General features: G+C 50.5%; 1 protein-coding gene across 1 annotated transcript in view; it reads left to right on the plus strand.

The window, feature by feature from the left end:
* TBC1D9 (TBC1 domain family member 9) overlaps nucleotides 1-16,229 on the plus strand; it is a 75,234-nt gene that overhangs the window by 53,625 nt on the left and 5,380 nt on the right. The window contains exons 9-16 of the mRNA XM_045830992.1: nucleotides 439-589; nucleotides 3,464-3,678; nucleotides 5,559-5,676; nucleotides 6,913-7,198; nucleotides 8,471-8,600; nucleotides 11,961-12,059; nucleotides 12,229-12,297; nucleotides 13,302-13,542. Of these exons, the coding sequence (XP_045686948.1) occupies nucleotides 439-589; nucleotides 3,464-3,678; nucleotides 5,559-5,676; nucleotides 6,913-7,198; nucleotides 8,471-8,600; nucleotides 11,961-12,059; nucleotides 12,229-12,297; nucleotides 13,302-13,542 (1,309 nt within the window). The remainder of the gene's footprint in view (nucleotides 1-438; nucleotides 590-3,463; nucleotides 3,679-5,558; nucleotides 5,677-6,912; nucleotides 7,199-8,470; nucleotides 8,601-11,960; nucleotides 12,060-12,228; nucleotides 12,298-13,301; nucleotides 13,543-16,229) is intronic.

The raw sequence follows: 16,229 nt of genomic DNA on the forward strand, positions 1-16,229 counted from the left end.
GTCTCAATGAGTCATTAGGTTTCAGAGTGGCTTTTCATGGGTAGAGTCATAGAGGGTACGGGCGACATTTTTGTGTCTTGATTTCACAGTTGTTTAAGTCGACCAACAGAGAAGTTCCCAGCGCACATTTAAAAAACATAACTTACTCTGGCTTGGAGACATAGACATGAAAGCATTAACGTAACTTGCATTCTGCTGACCTGCCTCGGGGGAGAGGAGTCTGACTCGGGGCCAGAAAGCTTCGTGGCAGACCCGCAGGACGTGATCGATGGGTCAGATGAGGGGAGGACGCCCCAAGAGCTGAGCGCTTTGTTCTCAGGGGATCTGTCCCGACCTTCGCCGCTCCAGTCGCTAGGGAGAGTGTCCCGACTTTGCATCGAACTTCCCTGTGTCCTCGAAGTACTTTGGGATGTAGTCACGCGTCACTATCCCTTTCAGGCCAAGGAGTTTTTGAAGGAGCAAGCCTGGAAGATTCACTTCGCCGAGTACGGGCAGGGGATCTGCATGTACCGCACGGAGAAGACGCGGGAGCTGGTGTTGAAGGGCATCCCAGAGAGCATGCGCGGCGAGCTCTGGCTGCTGCTGTCAGGTACGGCCGCGCTGGGACCGGGCAGCGCCGGCCCCGGGTCTGCGGGACCATGGGGCTCCCCCTCACCCCCAGTCACACGCGAGGGCTCTTTCAGACATGCAACCCCAGTGCAGAGCTAAATCTCCTTTCCTGGCCAGAGTGTTGGAGTCCCTTGGTGAAAATCCAGGACGCATATTCAGTGATCCAAATATCGAAGCCTCCTCCACCCTTGAGTCCTGATAGCCTCTTCTATTTCTTCACTAACATTATTTAGGAAAATAAAAAGAACTCAGAAGGGATAGAGTATCATCCTCTGTGATTTGGGGCATCCTTTTTCCTGTCCCAGCTGTGCCAACATCATCGATCATGTTCAAGTGTGTGGCACGTGGTCAGGGCCGTCACTGGGGTGGAGAGAGGGAGGAAATGGGAGGAGTCAGGAAACCTTGTCCTTGACTTTGGCCACCGCCTGAGTTTATGGTTATCACTGGAGACGAAGGGGGCACCAGAGTCTGCGCCAGAACTGAAAGCCCTCACAAACCATACTCAGGCTCCCAGCGGGAGATGTCAGGAAGGGCAGAGCGGACGAGTCGTGGCCCTGTGGGAAAGATGTGGCCCCTTTCGCTGGTCCACCAGCCATGCTGTTGCCGGAACGGGACCCTGCAGGTCAGCCCTGGAGCGCTGCAGCCTGCAGGTCCTCCGGGCCCCTTCCTCCCAGCCCAGTCTGTCCCAGAGCCCGGGGCTTCCTGCAGCTGTCATCGTCTTTAATGTGTGAGTCAGTTGCTCTGCTGGGGCAGAGGCTTGACATGTAATCATCCCAAACAGGGGGATGTGAATATTTTAATTTGAACCCAAGGTGGTCTGACTCTAGTGCTGTTAGCAAAGCCTTTCATTTTAAAAGTGACATTAAAATCAGAAGAGTTTCCCAACTTACAGGAAAAACTTACCAAAAAAAAAAAAATTCCTCACCGCGCCTCCTAAAAGCAGATGTCAATGGTAATTGCCCATAATGAGATGTAGTATCATCTCAGAAGTAGTGCGACAGAATCCTGAAAAATAATTGGCTTTACGTGTTCCATGTAGAACCAGTCTGTTCTGTCTTCGCTGGCAGGTCTCGCTTTTCATTTCCTGGAGTAGAGCAGCCACAGCCCCTCGCTTAGAACCCAAACCCGATCCTCACTGTCCCGCCCCGTGTCTTCCCAGGTTCGCAGAGCCAGTCACCCCAAACCCCTGATCCAGATCGCTGACAGAGAGAACAAAACATTCCCTTTTCATTTTCCTTATTCAAATTGGAAGTTATATTTAGCTCATTGTAGACCAAAAAAAAAACCCTTGAAACGAGCACTAGGAAACAGCATGCAACAGCACATTGCCGCAGAGACGCGGAGTTAGACCCAGTGTCTGTTCTCTGACTGATGAGCTTCGAGAGGCCGCCAGAGGCTGAGTGGTCCACACGCCGCCTTGACTGGGCAGATAACCAGCCCGGCTCCTGTTTCCAGCCTGTTCCCAGGGAGAAGGGGAGGCGACACGTGGAAGCCAGCTTGCTCCTCCAGAGAACCAACTCCCTATAGGGGCGCCCCACCTGGGTCCTGCCCTGCTTCCCACGGCCCTTAGGGCCCAGTGTTTGCCCAGCCCTGTGTCCCCACTGAGGGGACGTGCAGGCCAGACAGCAGCGAACCCTCGCAGATCTCCCGGGAGAACAGCCGGAGCCAGTGTTGAGTGTCTGTCGGCCAGACGGCCTCATCCAGGGCAAACGTGAGAGGCAGTGCCGGCTCTCTGGGTGACCTTCAGGGACAAGGACAATGGGACAGCCCAGGGACTCTAATTTCTAATCGGGGAAATGTGAATGAGTATATAGGTGTATGTTTTCACACGCACACATATATACACATGTTATATAACATAAATATGTGTGTATATTTTGTATATATATGTATGCATATGTAGTTTATACTTTATATAAATTATATAACTTACAGAAAAGTATAATTTATACTTACATAAATTACATATAATTATATTTGGGTTTAGAAATTTGTGTACAGGGCTTTTCTCTCTCTCTCTTTTTGATTTTATTTATTTATTTTTAGAGAGGGAAGTGAGGGAGATAGAAAGAGAGGGAGAAACATCAATGTGCGGTTGCTGGGGGTCATGGCCTGCAACCCAGGCATGTGCCCTGACTGGGAATCGAACCTGAGACACTTTGGTTTGCAGCCCAAGCTCAATCCACTGAGCTACGCCAGCCAGGAGGCTTTTCTCTCTTGAAGAATCTGAAACGGACATCTCTCCGCCCCCCCCCCCCAGGGCTCCCTCCCAAGCAGTGGCTCACTGCTGCTAGAAATCCCCGCACCCCGCAATCTAACAATCCCTCCACCTATCCCGTCACCTCCCCTCCATACAGCTTCATACTCCTCAGTAGGGCTATTTAAGGTCTTCAGAGCTTACATTTGGCAGTTTTCAGACTTGTTCTGAGGAGCAAAATCTCCCTTTTCAAGCGAGCGCTTACGGGAAACCCCACTAAGGAAAGAGAGGGGGAAGGGAGGGCTGAGGCCCCTAGCTCAGCTTGCTCCGCGGGCACCTTGCTCTGCTGCTCGGCAGCGCCCCCTCGGGGTGGTCTGCGGAAGTGGCTCGGACACCGCTGCTCAGCTGGGAGACCTCCGCCTGCAAGAGGTTTTTAAACAGCCAGCTTGCTGTGGAGCTGAGACGAGAGGGGCCCCATCCAAGTGTCCGCGTGAGCCGGGGTTGCAGCGCACCACGTTACCCGTGGGGCTGCATTGGCCTTTCGCACGTGTCCTCCGAATGGTCTGGAAAGTGAAGAGGTCCCTTGGGTAAGCTGAGGCTGTAGACCAAGGACAGGACTCCCGCTTTTTGATGTGGTGTCTGTTGGGTGTTTCCCAGGGGCCATCAATGAGAAGGCCACGCACCCTGGGTACTACGGGGACCTGGTGGAGAAGTCCATGGGGAAGTACAACCTGGCCACAGAGGAGATCGAGAGGGACTTACACCGCTCCCTCCCAGAACACCCTGCTTTCCAGAACGAGATGGGCATCGCTGCTCTGCGGAGGGTCTTAACGGCTTACGCTTTTCGAAACCCGAACATAGGGTACTGCCAGGTAAACGGCTCAGACGGTCTGCACTGGTGATTGTTGTACTGGCTCCTGAGTGATAGGGGAGGCTGGGTGGTCGTGAGCATTGTCACTTCACTGCAGCCGGCGTTCTCGGCCTCGGCACTGCTGGCGTGGTGGGCTGCGTCATTCTTTGTGCGGGGCCGTCCTGTGCTTTGTGGGATGTTGAATGACATGCCTGTGCACTAACATGTTGAGCAGCATCTACCCACTAAATGCCAGTAGAGCCTCCCGTGGACACTGCCAGACGCCCCCTGCAGGGCAGCGTCTTCCGGCGGAGAACCACTGCGCCCGAGCAGAGGAGCCGGGAGACGCGAGCGCCCTCACTAGACTCACTGCGGTACAGCAGGGTGACCTCAGAAAACCCCTTGCGGGCTCTCTGACCCAGACTCCCCTCCCCACCCCACCGGGTCTCGGCGATCCCGCCCGAGCGAGCGCCGGGCCTTTCATCGTGCACCCTAGCTCCCGTGGCGCTCCTGCTCTGCTCCCCGCCCCCCCCCCCCCGGCAGTCCTGTCCTGAAGAATATAGCTCGTATGTGCTGTGGTTACAGTTTAGCACACAGCAAATTTAAAAAACTGAAAGAAAACAAACACTAAATTTGATGTAAAAACTGTGTCGCCCCACATTCCAACCAGAAGTATGTCTTGCACTAGCACAGATCCCACAACCGAGAAAGCTCCGAGACAACGTGGCCTTTACAAAGGCCTTCCCTGGCCGTCTGGAGAAACGCTGAAGGTTTATCCCTCTGCACACACACAGGCGTGCCAGGTCCCCACGCTGTTCTCTCGGTTGGAGAGTGCAGTTTATACACACCCCCAAGGTGATCAGCTAACTTCTGCATCTTATTTCCTCTCTCTGACTCCAACATTTAAGCCCTGTGAGAAGTGCCACCACTGTGGTCCCCGCCCCCCGCCCCCACCCCCCCAATACCTAGTCCAGAATCTGTTACAAAGTAGAACCGTAAGAAAACTTACCTGGACCGAATGACTGAGGAGCCAGCCAGGGCCACAGTCAGGTCACGGAGCAGAACGGCCTGGTTAGTTTTCAAGTGGAATTCTAGTAATGACTTCATCTGGGAAAACACTTGAGTAAGACCTACTACAGGAAAGTGCCTATTAGGACCAACGCTCCTTTTTTGACATTTGCATTGTAGAAACCTGATGAACCGTTACTGGTTTCTAGGAGATCAAAGAAGTCCAGGAGTTAGTTGGCTTCTGATGTAATGGAGTTCATATTTATCTTTTGATCTGCCTTTTTTCATTAAGAGGACTATTAAAGTACGTGAGCCTTATGACTCCTTCTGAGCTATCTGATAATACCTTTTAATAAAGTAGGCTACTCTAGAATTTAAGTCACAGCACTTATCACCGTCTTCTTGGTCCAGATGGAAAGAATGGGCCAGGGCTCTGAGTTTAAATGGTTTCATTGTTCTCCGAGGAGAGCCTTAAGGCAGGTGTACCTGGTTATAGAAATTATTACTATGGTTGAAAAGAAAGTCTGTACCTCACTGAATTAAGGATTAAAACTCTGAGAGTTTAGCAAGTTAAAAGCTTTGTCAAATAGCCTTTGGGCAAAGGTTTTGAATGAGGGTTTTGCTGTCTCCCTGAAGGACCCCAAATGGTTACAGGGCAAGGACTGAAGCAGGTTTACATTTTTAAAGGGTTGTGAACAAAACAAACCTCAAAAGACTCTGTGTGTGTGTGTGTGTGTGTGTGTGTGTAGTTCACAAAGTCCTTAGATATTTTTGTACCTGGGCTTTTACAGAAAGAGCCTGCTGGCCCCTGTGAGACTAAGTCAGTGATGGTTTAGGTTAACAAACCGCTCATCTGGTGGCATGTGTTTGATGACCTCCCTTGCCTTCTGGCAGGCCATGAATATTGTCACATCGGTGCTGCTGCTCTACGCCAAAGAGGAGGAGGCGTTCTGGCTGCTGGTGGCTCTGTGCGAGCGCATGCTCCCCGATTACTACAACACCAGAGTGGTCGGTACGTGGGCATGGGCCCAACGTCTTAATGCGGGTCTCACCAAGAAGCTGTTTCTGGGGCCGGTACTGGCTGGAACATAGTTTCCAGGCACCAGCAGCCAAGGGCGCCAGACTACCCCAGTTCCCAAAGTGGGGATGAGAGGCTTGGTCCGTACGGGTTGTATGTACAGCAGCCCCTCGGAACTTAAGAGAATACATACCCATCTCTGTTATGAAAATTCTTTTAAAACCTAGTTGATGTGGGTGTCACTCTGTGACCCAGGACCAACCTCACTGACCATCAACCCAAAAGGTCTGGCAAAAAGTTTTTCACGCAGAGGATAGAATCTGTGGAAAGTGGAAGTGTCCAGAAAGGGCTCTCTGGAGTGGACAAACGAGCCTATAACAGCTTGTCCAGAAACCGAGTTTCCGAGGTGTTTCTTCAGAACCGGTTTCACTGCGGAGCAAACGACACCCGTGAGCATTCACACAACATGTGGCGGCTGCTCTGCTCCTCCCCGCAAGTGTTAGACGTTCGTGCTGGCAGGACTGGCTTTTTGCGGGCGGCGTAGTCCAGTGCAGGCTTTGAGCTTTCCCCTCATGTTCTGTCTTCGCTCATAAACCTGTGCGCCCTCATTGGATTCACTGAAACTATTCTCCAGAAATGTAAGTGGATCATGAATGTGTACAGCTGGCATGCATTTACATTTTTTTTAAAAAGTCAGTTAGAAAATAATTTGTATGTGGTGGCCATACATCCAGAAATGCAATTTAAAAAATAAAAATAAGAGTTTGCTGAGACATGGAACCACTCAGATATACATTTCATGCCCAACCAAAAATGTTGCAACAAAGTAACTGATTGTCCTGCAGTCTTTGTAAACTGACTTTCTCAGCAACCCTCCTAGTGGTCATATTATTGCTTTTTATGGTGAGGAAAGCGGGGCATCAAGACCCAGAAAGAGGAGATGCAGCCAGAACCAAGCTGGTGACTGGGCTGTGTTGACACTTTGGTCTTAACATAGTAACATAGTAACTAGTAACATAGAAACATTGCAACATAGTAACTACTAACAAAAACATAGTAACATGTAACATAGTAACTAGTAACATGCAGTAACACCAGGACAGTTACAGGAGGGAGCAGAGTTCTGTCAGCAGCAAGCATGAACTGGACTATTTTAGTCCAGCCATTTTCTGGGGTGCATAAGAAAGGGTAGGGGGTTCACTCAGCGTCCTCGTGCCCACCCTGCTGCAGGTGCGCTGGTGGACCAGGGTGTCTTCGAGGAACTGGCTCGCGACTACGTCCCCCAGCTCTATGACTGCATGCAGGACCTGGGCGTGATTTCCACCATCTCCCTGTCTTGGTTCCTCACCCTGTTTCTCAGCGTGATGCCCTTTGAGAGCGCCGTTGTGGTTGTTGACTGTTTCTTCTATGAAGGAATCAAGGTGATATTCCAGCTGGCGCTGGCTGTGCTGGATGCCAATGTGGACAAACTGCTGAACTGTAAGGACGACGGGGAGGCCATGACCGTTTTGGGAAGGTAGCGTACTAAGGCTCCTTGAAAACCACATCTGGTTCTTCCTTGTATTGGGTTGGCCAAAAAGTCTGTTTAGTTTTTAGCATAAAATAAAAGATGCATTTTTCATTTTCACCAATACATTTATTGATTTGGATATTTTGAGTATGTCAGCTCTCTCCCGCGTGGTATAACATTGATTGTTCTCAATTAATGTCTCAATTTGATCGCCATCAACTTCAACTGGTCTGCCCATCCTTGGAGTATCATCCAGCAAGAAACCTCCAGCACAAGAGTTTGCAAACCGCTTTTGACATGTTGGATCAGCCACAGCACCTTCTCCATCCTCTGCACACATCTTTTCTTTTGTGTTTCAGTTGGAGTTTTACCTTTCTTGAAATAATAAAGCATGATATGCAAAAATATCGTATATCTTCTTCCATCTTCAGTATTAAAAAGGCTACAGAAAAATCCACCAATTTTGATAAGTTCTTTTAAATGCACACTGATATGACAGCTGTCACAGTACAATCTAACAAAATTGTTTCGAATGAAGTTAAAGACAACGAAATGCTACTAGAGCCGTCATATGGAAAAAAAGCAAATGAACTTTTTGGCCAACCCAGTATTTCCAGGGGTGTCTAACTCCCGGCCCCCAGGCCCCGTGCAGCCCAAGAAAGCTAGGAATTCGGCCCAACACAAAATTGTAAATTTACTTAAAACTTTTTTTTTTTTGCTTATCAGTTGTCATTAGTGTTTGTGTATTAAATGTGTGGCCCAAGACTCTCACATTTTCCCAGCGTGGCCCAGGGACACCCAAGGTTGGACATCCCCGCTGGTCTGTGTTCTGGGTGTCACAAGTCTTACCTGGCTTGGTTCCCACTTCCCTTGGTGACTGAGGATTTATTTTCATATGCGTTGTTTTTTTTTTTTTTAAATTGAGATAATTTCACTCTGTTCTTAAGGACATTCTAGTCTTTTTTTTTAAGATTTTATTTATTTATTTTTAGAGAGGGAAGGTGAGGGGGAGAGAGAGAGAGAGAGAGAGAGAGAGAGAGAGACATCAATGTGCGGTTGCTGGGGGTCATGGCCTGCAACCCAGGCATGTGCCCTGACTGAGAATCGAACCTGCGACACTTTGGTTCGCAGCCTGCGCTCAATCCACTGAGCTACGTCAGCCAGGGCTGACATTCTAGTCCTTTGTGCGGTCGGAGTTTGCAGGAAATGCGTGGAGAACTGTAATGGGAGAATTCCGGCTCGGCCACCCAGTGACGCCCCGTGCGTTTCCTCTTCCAGGTACCTGGACAGCGTGACCAATAAAGACAGCACGCTGCCCCCCATCCCTCACCTCCACTCCCTGCTCAGCGACGACGTGGAGCCCTACCCCGAGGTGGACATCTTCCGGCTCATCAGAACTTCCTACGAGGTGGGTCCGCTCTCCTGGCTCGGCGTCTCGGCGCTCCGAGTGCTGCCGGGAGGGGGTCAGCTGGACGTGTGCCGCACGCTTCACGGCTGACCCTTGGGGTGGGGGGTGTCTGGGTCCTGTGACCTGCTGAGAACTAGTTGCTGCAGCAGGTAGCTACCCTCCGGCTGGCAGCTTTGAGCTGCAGAGGTGGAGGACTCCGAACGGGGCCTGTGACTTCTGCTGGGTGTCAGGCCAGGGAGCAAATGGCACGACAAGCTCTCGCTCTCCGGTCCTTTGCTATGCCCACCCTGGAACCTCTGGGTGGTCTGATGTGGTCTCAGGAGGTTGGCCTGCACAAACCGGTTTACTTCTTGTTCTCCGGCCAAGCTCTTGGGCCTCCCTGGAGTAGATAAACCAGTCCTCATCCGTGTAAGGCTCGCAGAACACCTGCACCATCATCCTATGGAAGAGCCTGCCCTACGACTCCTCTGGAACCCGTTTCAGAAACACTAATGTTTCTCTCCCTCTCTTTCTCCCTTCCTTTCCCCTGTAAAAAAAAATAAATAAGTAAAATCTTTTTAAAAAAATCATTTCCCTGGGACTTTCAGAAATTTTGGATGATTATTCCTTCCAGAAAAAGAGCCCAAGTGATTAAAGGCCATAGTTTTTATACCTGCAGGGTTTTGGGGTTTTTTTTCTAAAGGAATCCCCTGAAACCTTTGTTGTTAAGAGAATTCTGGGCCAAAGTAATAAAGCTGAGTACATGGAAACTCAGCTTCACTCCTGACAGCAGATAAGCTGATGTCACGCTGAAATCAGCGCTGGGCCTGGGTTTACTGGGACAGAGAAGAGAATGGAGACAAGGCCAAGGGCAGGTTTCCAGTTCCGTCCTCTCTGGCTGACCCCTCACAGTGGCCCTGGGGCTGCCCAACATCCTGTCACCGGACTCTGCGGTTTCCCCCCTCTGCCCGGGAGGACAGCCCCTTTCACGTCCGTCAGCGCCTGTGTGACCTCGTCTTTCTGCACGTGGTGCGTCCTTCTACTTCCCCTCCCCTGCGGCTAGTGCCACCCCTGCGCACCCCTGCGCTTGCAGGGGCTTCCCCGTGCCTGCCTTACAGGTTGCCCTGCAAAGAGCATCCTAAACCCTTGCTTACTTTTTTCCCTCCTGACCTTTGAATTTGTGGCTCTCAGTTTTTTTTAACAAATTTTTTAAAAGATTTTATTTATTTATTTATTTGTAGAGAGGGAAGGGGGAGGGAGAGAGAGAAGGAGAGAGGGAGAGAGAGAGGAACATCAACATGCGGTTGCTGAGGGCCGTGGCCTGCAACCCAGGCATGTGCCCCGACTGGGAATCGAACCTGCAATGCTTTGGTTCGCAGCCCGTGCTCAATCCACTGAGCTATACCACCAGGGCGTGGTTCTCAGTTTTTAAAAATCACTTTAAAAACTTTTATGCCCCTCTTTTAAAAATATGAATTCCCAGGCTCCATGGCAGACGACGTCAGCCCAAATGTCTGGGATGAGGCCCAAGAATAAGTATTTTCTGAAAGTCCCCCAGCTGACTCCAGCGCCCGGGGAGGGCTGGGCGCCGCTGCCCTAGTTGCAGAACGGGGCCGCTCGGCACGGAGCGGCGATAACCTGGTTTGGACTGACGCCTGCCACCAGCGTGTTTGGAGGTTCGCGCCACGTGTCTTTCTGTGCTTCAGGATGATTAGCCTGGAGAGTAGAAAAGTAGGAAAAATACTGGAAGCACCTTCAGCTTTGAGAGCCAGTGACGTGCTCCCCAGTCGTTGGTAGGTTGCCCTGACACACTGACCCAGTTTCTCCTGGTGAGTGGAGATGATCGCTACTTAATGCCTCCAGGGGAAAATCCTCGCCCGCCCGCGCTCTGCCCGCCCCGGCCCCTTCCAGAGAGGACTGTAGCGACAGCAGGTTGACGGACAGTTTTCCTCTGTGCGGGAGCGGCGGCCGAGGCCCTGCAGTCCTGCAGAGAGAGTTACCCAGAGGTAAAGACCGCGTCCCAGCCTCAAGGTGGGTGCAGACACCCAGATGACCTTCCTGAAAGGCACAGGGACACCTTACAGCCGGCTTGTGTCCACCACGGAGGTTCCTAAAGTTCGAGGTGACTCCGTCCGGCGGGTTTCATCTGAGAAGCGTGAGGCAGGGAAAGGATGAGGCTGATAAAGCGCAGGGAGGACTTTGTGCAGAAGGACAGGCAGTTACGCGAGCTGACGGGGTGCTGGGTTTATGAGTGATGACCGTGACCGCTACCCCTCGGTGGGAGCCTGCCCTGCGTGGGGCAGGGTGCCGGGGGCTTCCACACAGCCCCGCCGGCGCAGTGTTAGCCCTTTTCCAGGGCAAAGGTAAGTGGAGAGCTGTTGAGCTAGCTTTTCTAAGGCGCACAGCTCGACCGTGGCCGTGGGAGGATCCAAATAAGAGCTCCCAGGCGCTCGAGGCAGAGCAAGGGCGTTTGTCACGACCGGAGGGGATGGGCAGAGATCTCAAGACTCAGCCCCGACGCTCTCCGAGGGTCAGAGGAGGAGGAAGAGACTGCAGAGAGACAGGAAAGAAGTGGCCGGTGACGTATACAGAGAACCAGGACAAGGAGATGCCGTGGAATTAATTGTTGTAGTGATTATGCCAATCACTATGATAAGCAGTTTATACGTTTTCGCTCTTTTATTAGGTGAAGTCCAGGCTAGATTGTTGCAATAATGGACCCCAGGCTGGAGGGAAACGAGATACAGATTTGGTTTTTTCTCTCACTGTTCAGTCCTGCGTAGGCAGTTCAGGCCTGTTAGGGAGCTCAGCAGCATCGGGCCCGGGCCCCTTCTCATCCACTCTTGAAACACGTCCGGTCCCTACAGGCCGGGGGCAGCGTGGCTGTGCTCCTTTCCCTCTGAGGGCCATTGTCACAAAACTTCCGCTCACATCCTATTGGCCAGAATCAAGTTTCCTGGTCCCAGTGGGCTGCAAGAGGGGCTGGACATTTCTCCCATGTCTCAGAATTGCGTCTCTGTTGATCCTGCAGACAGGACTGTGTGAGTTAGCAGGTGTCTCAGAGATGCCAACCTCCCCATGGAGGGTCAGCAACAGTGGGGGAGTGGGAGCAGGAGAGAGGGGGAAAAGGTACAGAGAATAAGCAGCATAGATGGTAGGTAGAAAACAGACAGGGGGAGGGCAAGAATAGTATGGGAAGTGTAGAAGCTAAAGAACTTATGACACATGGACATGAACTAAAGGCGGGGGAATGTGGGTGGGAGAGAGTGTGCAAGGTGGAGGGGAATGAAGGGGGAAATGGGACAACTGTAATAGCATAATCAATAAAATATATTTTAAAAAAGGGGGAAAAAAAGAAGTGCCAACCTTACTGTCTTCCAGAAATTTGGGACTATCCGGGCAGATCTGATCGAGCAGATGAGGTTCAAGCAGAGACTGAAGGTGATCCAGACCCTGGAGGACACCACGAAACGGAACGTGGTGAGTCCTTCCAGAGGCGGCGTGCGGCCTGCTCTCCCCTCAGCCTCCTCGCTCTCCTGCGGCTCCCAAATCCCTGCTTGGCGCACAGACGGCGACTTAGAAGAGCAGGAACTCCCCCAGTGTGGGATGTTCGAGTTGGTGAAAGTCACTGTATTTATTCTCTTTCCAGGTACGAACCATCGTGACAGAAACGTCTTTTACCATCGATGAGCTAGAGGAACTCTATGCTCTTTTCAAGGTGAGTTTCGAAGTAAATTCATGGGCATCCAGGGGCATAATGAAGTTCACTGTAACAATTCAGTTCTAGATTGTTCTGTTAATTTTTTAAAAGATTGCTCAGATTATAACACGCGTAAATAGGAAGATGGAGCTGAGAATATAAACATGTGAAAATGCAGCCCCCTTTTCCTGCCCCTGCCCACCCACCACCTACCGTCCAGAGCTAACGTAAATGTGGGGGAGGGGCTGTTCACCCCGTGCACTCTCTATGTTTCATCTTTCCGGCCTTCCTGGCCCGGGCTACCTTGTTTCCAAGGACAGAAACAGGGAGCTTTTAGCTGGGTCCAACTTCTCTTCTCCTCACGCACAGTGGCTCCTACGCATACTTTCCTAGAGCTATTTTCAGACGTGTGAAATACGAGGACCACACGCTTATAGCGTGAATACCATATGGCCAGGGCGATACTTCTGTGACTTTGGTGCCCCAGAGGCACGGGGTTCGTGGGACGCTGCACGATGAATCGGGGAGGTCAGGATTTCACCGTGATCTGCTCTCTGGCGCTCGGGTTGGATGACCTGCGTAGGCCGCTCGACCCCTGGGCTCTACCATCCTCCCCTAGAGAACCAGGTGGTCACGTGGCCCGAATTACATCCTTTTCAGGTCAACATGCTCTTTATTTCTTTCAAATTAAAAAAATGTGTTTATAGGAGTTAGTTCTTAAAGTTCTCGTGAGGGTGTGCGTAAGAGGAAGAAGATGGGGGTGGGGGTTCCCTTCCTTCCCTCACCTACTTCAGTAGCCAAACCAGGTCTTTCGCGCCCGAGGTGAACTGCAGAGGCAGTTGCGGTGGAGCTGGTGGGACAAGAGCAGGAGGAGGAGACGGGGCCGGAGAGCACCGCAGGGCCCCGGGGAATGCACGAGGGTTGACCAGAAGCCTATTTCCAAGCTTGAGGGTGGGCCTTTTCTCCTGCTCTCTGTCCCGGGACCAGGTCCCCAGTACCAGCCCGCTCTCTGTTTTTTTCAGGCAGAACATCTCACCAGCTGCTACTGGGGCGGGAGCAGCAACGCGCTGGACCGGCACGACCCCAGCCTGCCCTACCTCGAACAGTATCGCATCGACTTCGAGCAGTTCAAGGGGATGTTCGCCCTTCTCTTTCCCTGGGCCTGTGGGACTCACTCGGACGTGCTGGCCTCCCGCTTGTTCCAGCTATTAGACGAAAACGGAGACTCTCTGATTAACTTCCGAGAGTTTGTCTCTGGGCTCAGTAAGGATGTGGCGGGATTGCACGGTGTGGGCGGGGCCGCTGGGGTGGGTGCCCCGTCGTGGTCAGCGCAGCCCCCGGAGACTGGGGTTAGGGGGCAGAGCAGCACATTTTAGGGTTTGCAAACCTTGTGAAATTCACTTTTTGCTAATGGATATATTATATGATTAATTCATTGCCTTGTACATTAGATAGTCCCCAACACTGGTTAAAATACATTACCAGAGAATTCATAAGATGATAATATGCCAACCTAAACACAGACCATGCAAACTCCACAGGAGAAAAAGAAATGTTTTGGTGGATTGCTTTTCTTTGAATATATATATATATATATATATATATATATACACACACACACACATTTTACATATACATACACACATATATATATGAAGTATATATAAGGTATTTCACAAAACTTTATAAAACCATTTTGTGGTGTCTTTAAGAAAGGGCTGAGAAGACCCCGACAGCTCAGCGGTGTGCAGGGAAGTCTTTTCTCTCTGTCGTACGGGAGGAGGGGCCGCCCCTCCAGAGCGCACACCCACACTGTGTTCTAGTGCCTTCTTGTCCCTTTATAACTGAGGGAGAGGAGCTGCCTTGTGGGTCGAGCTTGGCCCACTGATGATGAGTTGTGCATGTAGCAGGCATTAGGTCAGGCTGCCAGGATGAGATAAGAAGGAAAAATGTGTTTATTCTGATTGTGCCCCTCTGTGACCTTGGGCCACGTACTTTAAAATGACCTGCCCTCGGAGAGATGAAGGTGTCACACATGGAGCCACTGATGATTCCAGCTCGTGCGCTGAGTCTTTAAGAATCGTGGCAGGAAGACTTAAAGGCCAGAGAAAGCTGATGGTTTTTTAAAAAGCAAAGGGATGTGGAAGAGGTTCTCTTAAGTAGGATAAAAATGGCTTGTGTAAAGAACTTATAAATATGCTTATAAAGGGGGACCCGGAGGGGCTGGCCTTTGTTAGGTGCAGGTGCTGTTCTGATGCTTTAGAATTTGTGCTTAATCGTGTGACCCGGACAGCAGCCCTTTGAGGTGACTAATGGCGATGCAGCACTTACTCTGTGCCGGGCACGGCCCCAGGGCTGCCTGCGCATTGCTGAGCCTACAGGCATGGGGCTGCCAAGCGGGAGGTTGGACCCAGGCGTCCTGGAGGCACGGTTTGTGCGGTTACTACTATCCTTCATTACCGACCTGCTTGTTAGCATCGTCCCCATTTTCAGTTAAAGGAACGGGAGCTCAGAAAAGTGAAGTCACTTGCCGGGACATTGGTTTTCAGAAAGTCAACACGTATCTGTTACTGGACAACTCCGTTAGCACATGCTGGGCCCAGGATTCTGATGAGTCTGGAAAGCTCATTTTTTTCCTAATTACTTAATGCCGAGGACAGCAAACAAAATGTGTGTGTGTGTGTTTTGGAGGGGAGTGGGGGGAGAAGGCGCTATTAATTTTTAAGTACATAAGGAATACCTAAGCTCATTCTGCTTTTTTAGAAAGTGAGACAAGGTAAATACTGGTGTCTATAAAAAGGGTTTTTTTTTAAATTGTCTTTGTGCAAGAACAAGGAAGAGGGAAAAGAGGCAGGTTCTGCATGTAGAAAGTGATAGAAATAAATATAAGTATTTAACTTACTTAGTTCTGTTAACTCCAACAAAAAGAAATACTTTTCAAAATCTTCAAGAAAGGGAAGAGCAGTCCAAGATAGTGCAAACACAGAACGAGACTACGTAAGCATCCTCAAATGCAGTGGGGTTCCTGAGCGGAGTAAGCTGCACCCCAGACGCCAGGAGAACTCCGAGTCCTTGTCAGACTGTGGGCCACGGGCACTTACGGAGATAGGCGAGTCGACCAGGGAAGAGAAATTCTTTTCACATCTTTAAAAATTAAAAAATGAATTTTGGTAAAGACTGGATCAGTAATTTTAATATCAATCCCCAGAAAGATTCTTCTAGAAATCGGGGACCAAATAGATGGTCTGTATGGAATTAGAAATAAGGAGTTACCCTCAGGAACCGTAAGGTAGCTATGTCTCCTTCTCCAGTCACGTTTAGAGACTCTGAACGTGACTGGAGTCACGTTCTCTAAACACGTCACAGTGGCCGAGGCTCAGCTGGCCCTTTGGCAGATGACTCATTATACATGGAAAAGGCGGAAGGGTGTGGGAGACAAGGATTGCGTGACCGGCTGAACTCTGCCCCCAAAGGGCAGTAGTTCACGAGTCATTTTCAACTGAGAGTTCTCGAGCACCTTGGGCTTCGTATTAGCCTCTGTGACTGTTTCCTGATTTAAAAGGAGAGTTATTGTCATGACTAAATGGGATAATCCAAGTAAAGTTTCTAGAACAGAGCCTGGCTCAAAAGGGTTAGCTACCATTGTCACTGCGATTACTAGTTACCCTCCTCTCCTTGACTCAGCAACTTAAAACAACGAAATCCGAGAGAGCCTTGCAACTAGGAGAGACAAAGCTGGGAGACACGGCCATGTTGCATGACAAAAAGAAATTTAAAAAAATAGGAGGAAGACTGGCAAAAACAAATCGACGGGGGTATATCAGAAATCCTAAATTTGAACAAATGATGATGTGAATTGAAACCAAGCATCCTGATTTCAGAACTCTTAGCCTACACACGCCCTGGCCGGGCCTTCTGTCACCCAGAGTCTCGGTTTCTGTTGGCCGGAA

This window comes from Phyllostomus hastatus, unplaced genomic scaffold (genome assembly GCF_019186645.2).
Source record: "Phyllostomus hastatus isolate PE091 unplaced genomic scaffold, TTU_PhHast_1.1 phas_contig_159, whole genome shotgun sequence".
Classification (NCBI taxonomy): Eukaryota; Metazoa; Chordata; class Mammalia; order Chiroptera; family Phyllostomidae; genus Phyllostomus; species Phyllostomus hastatus.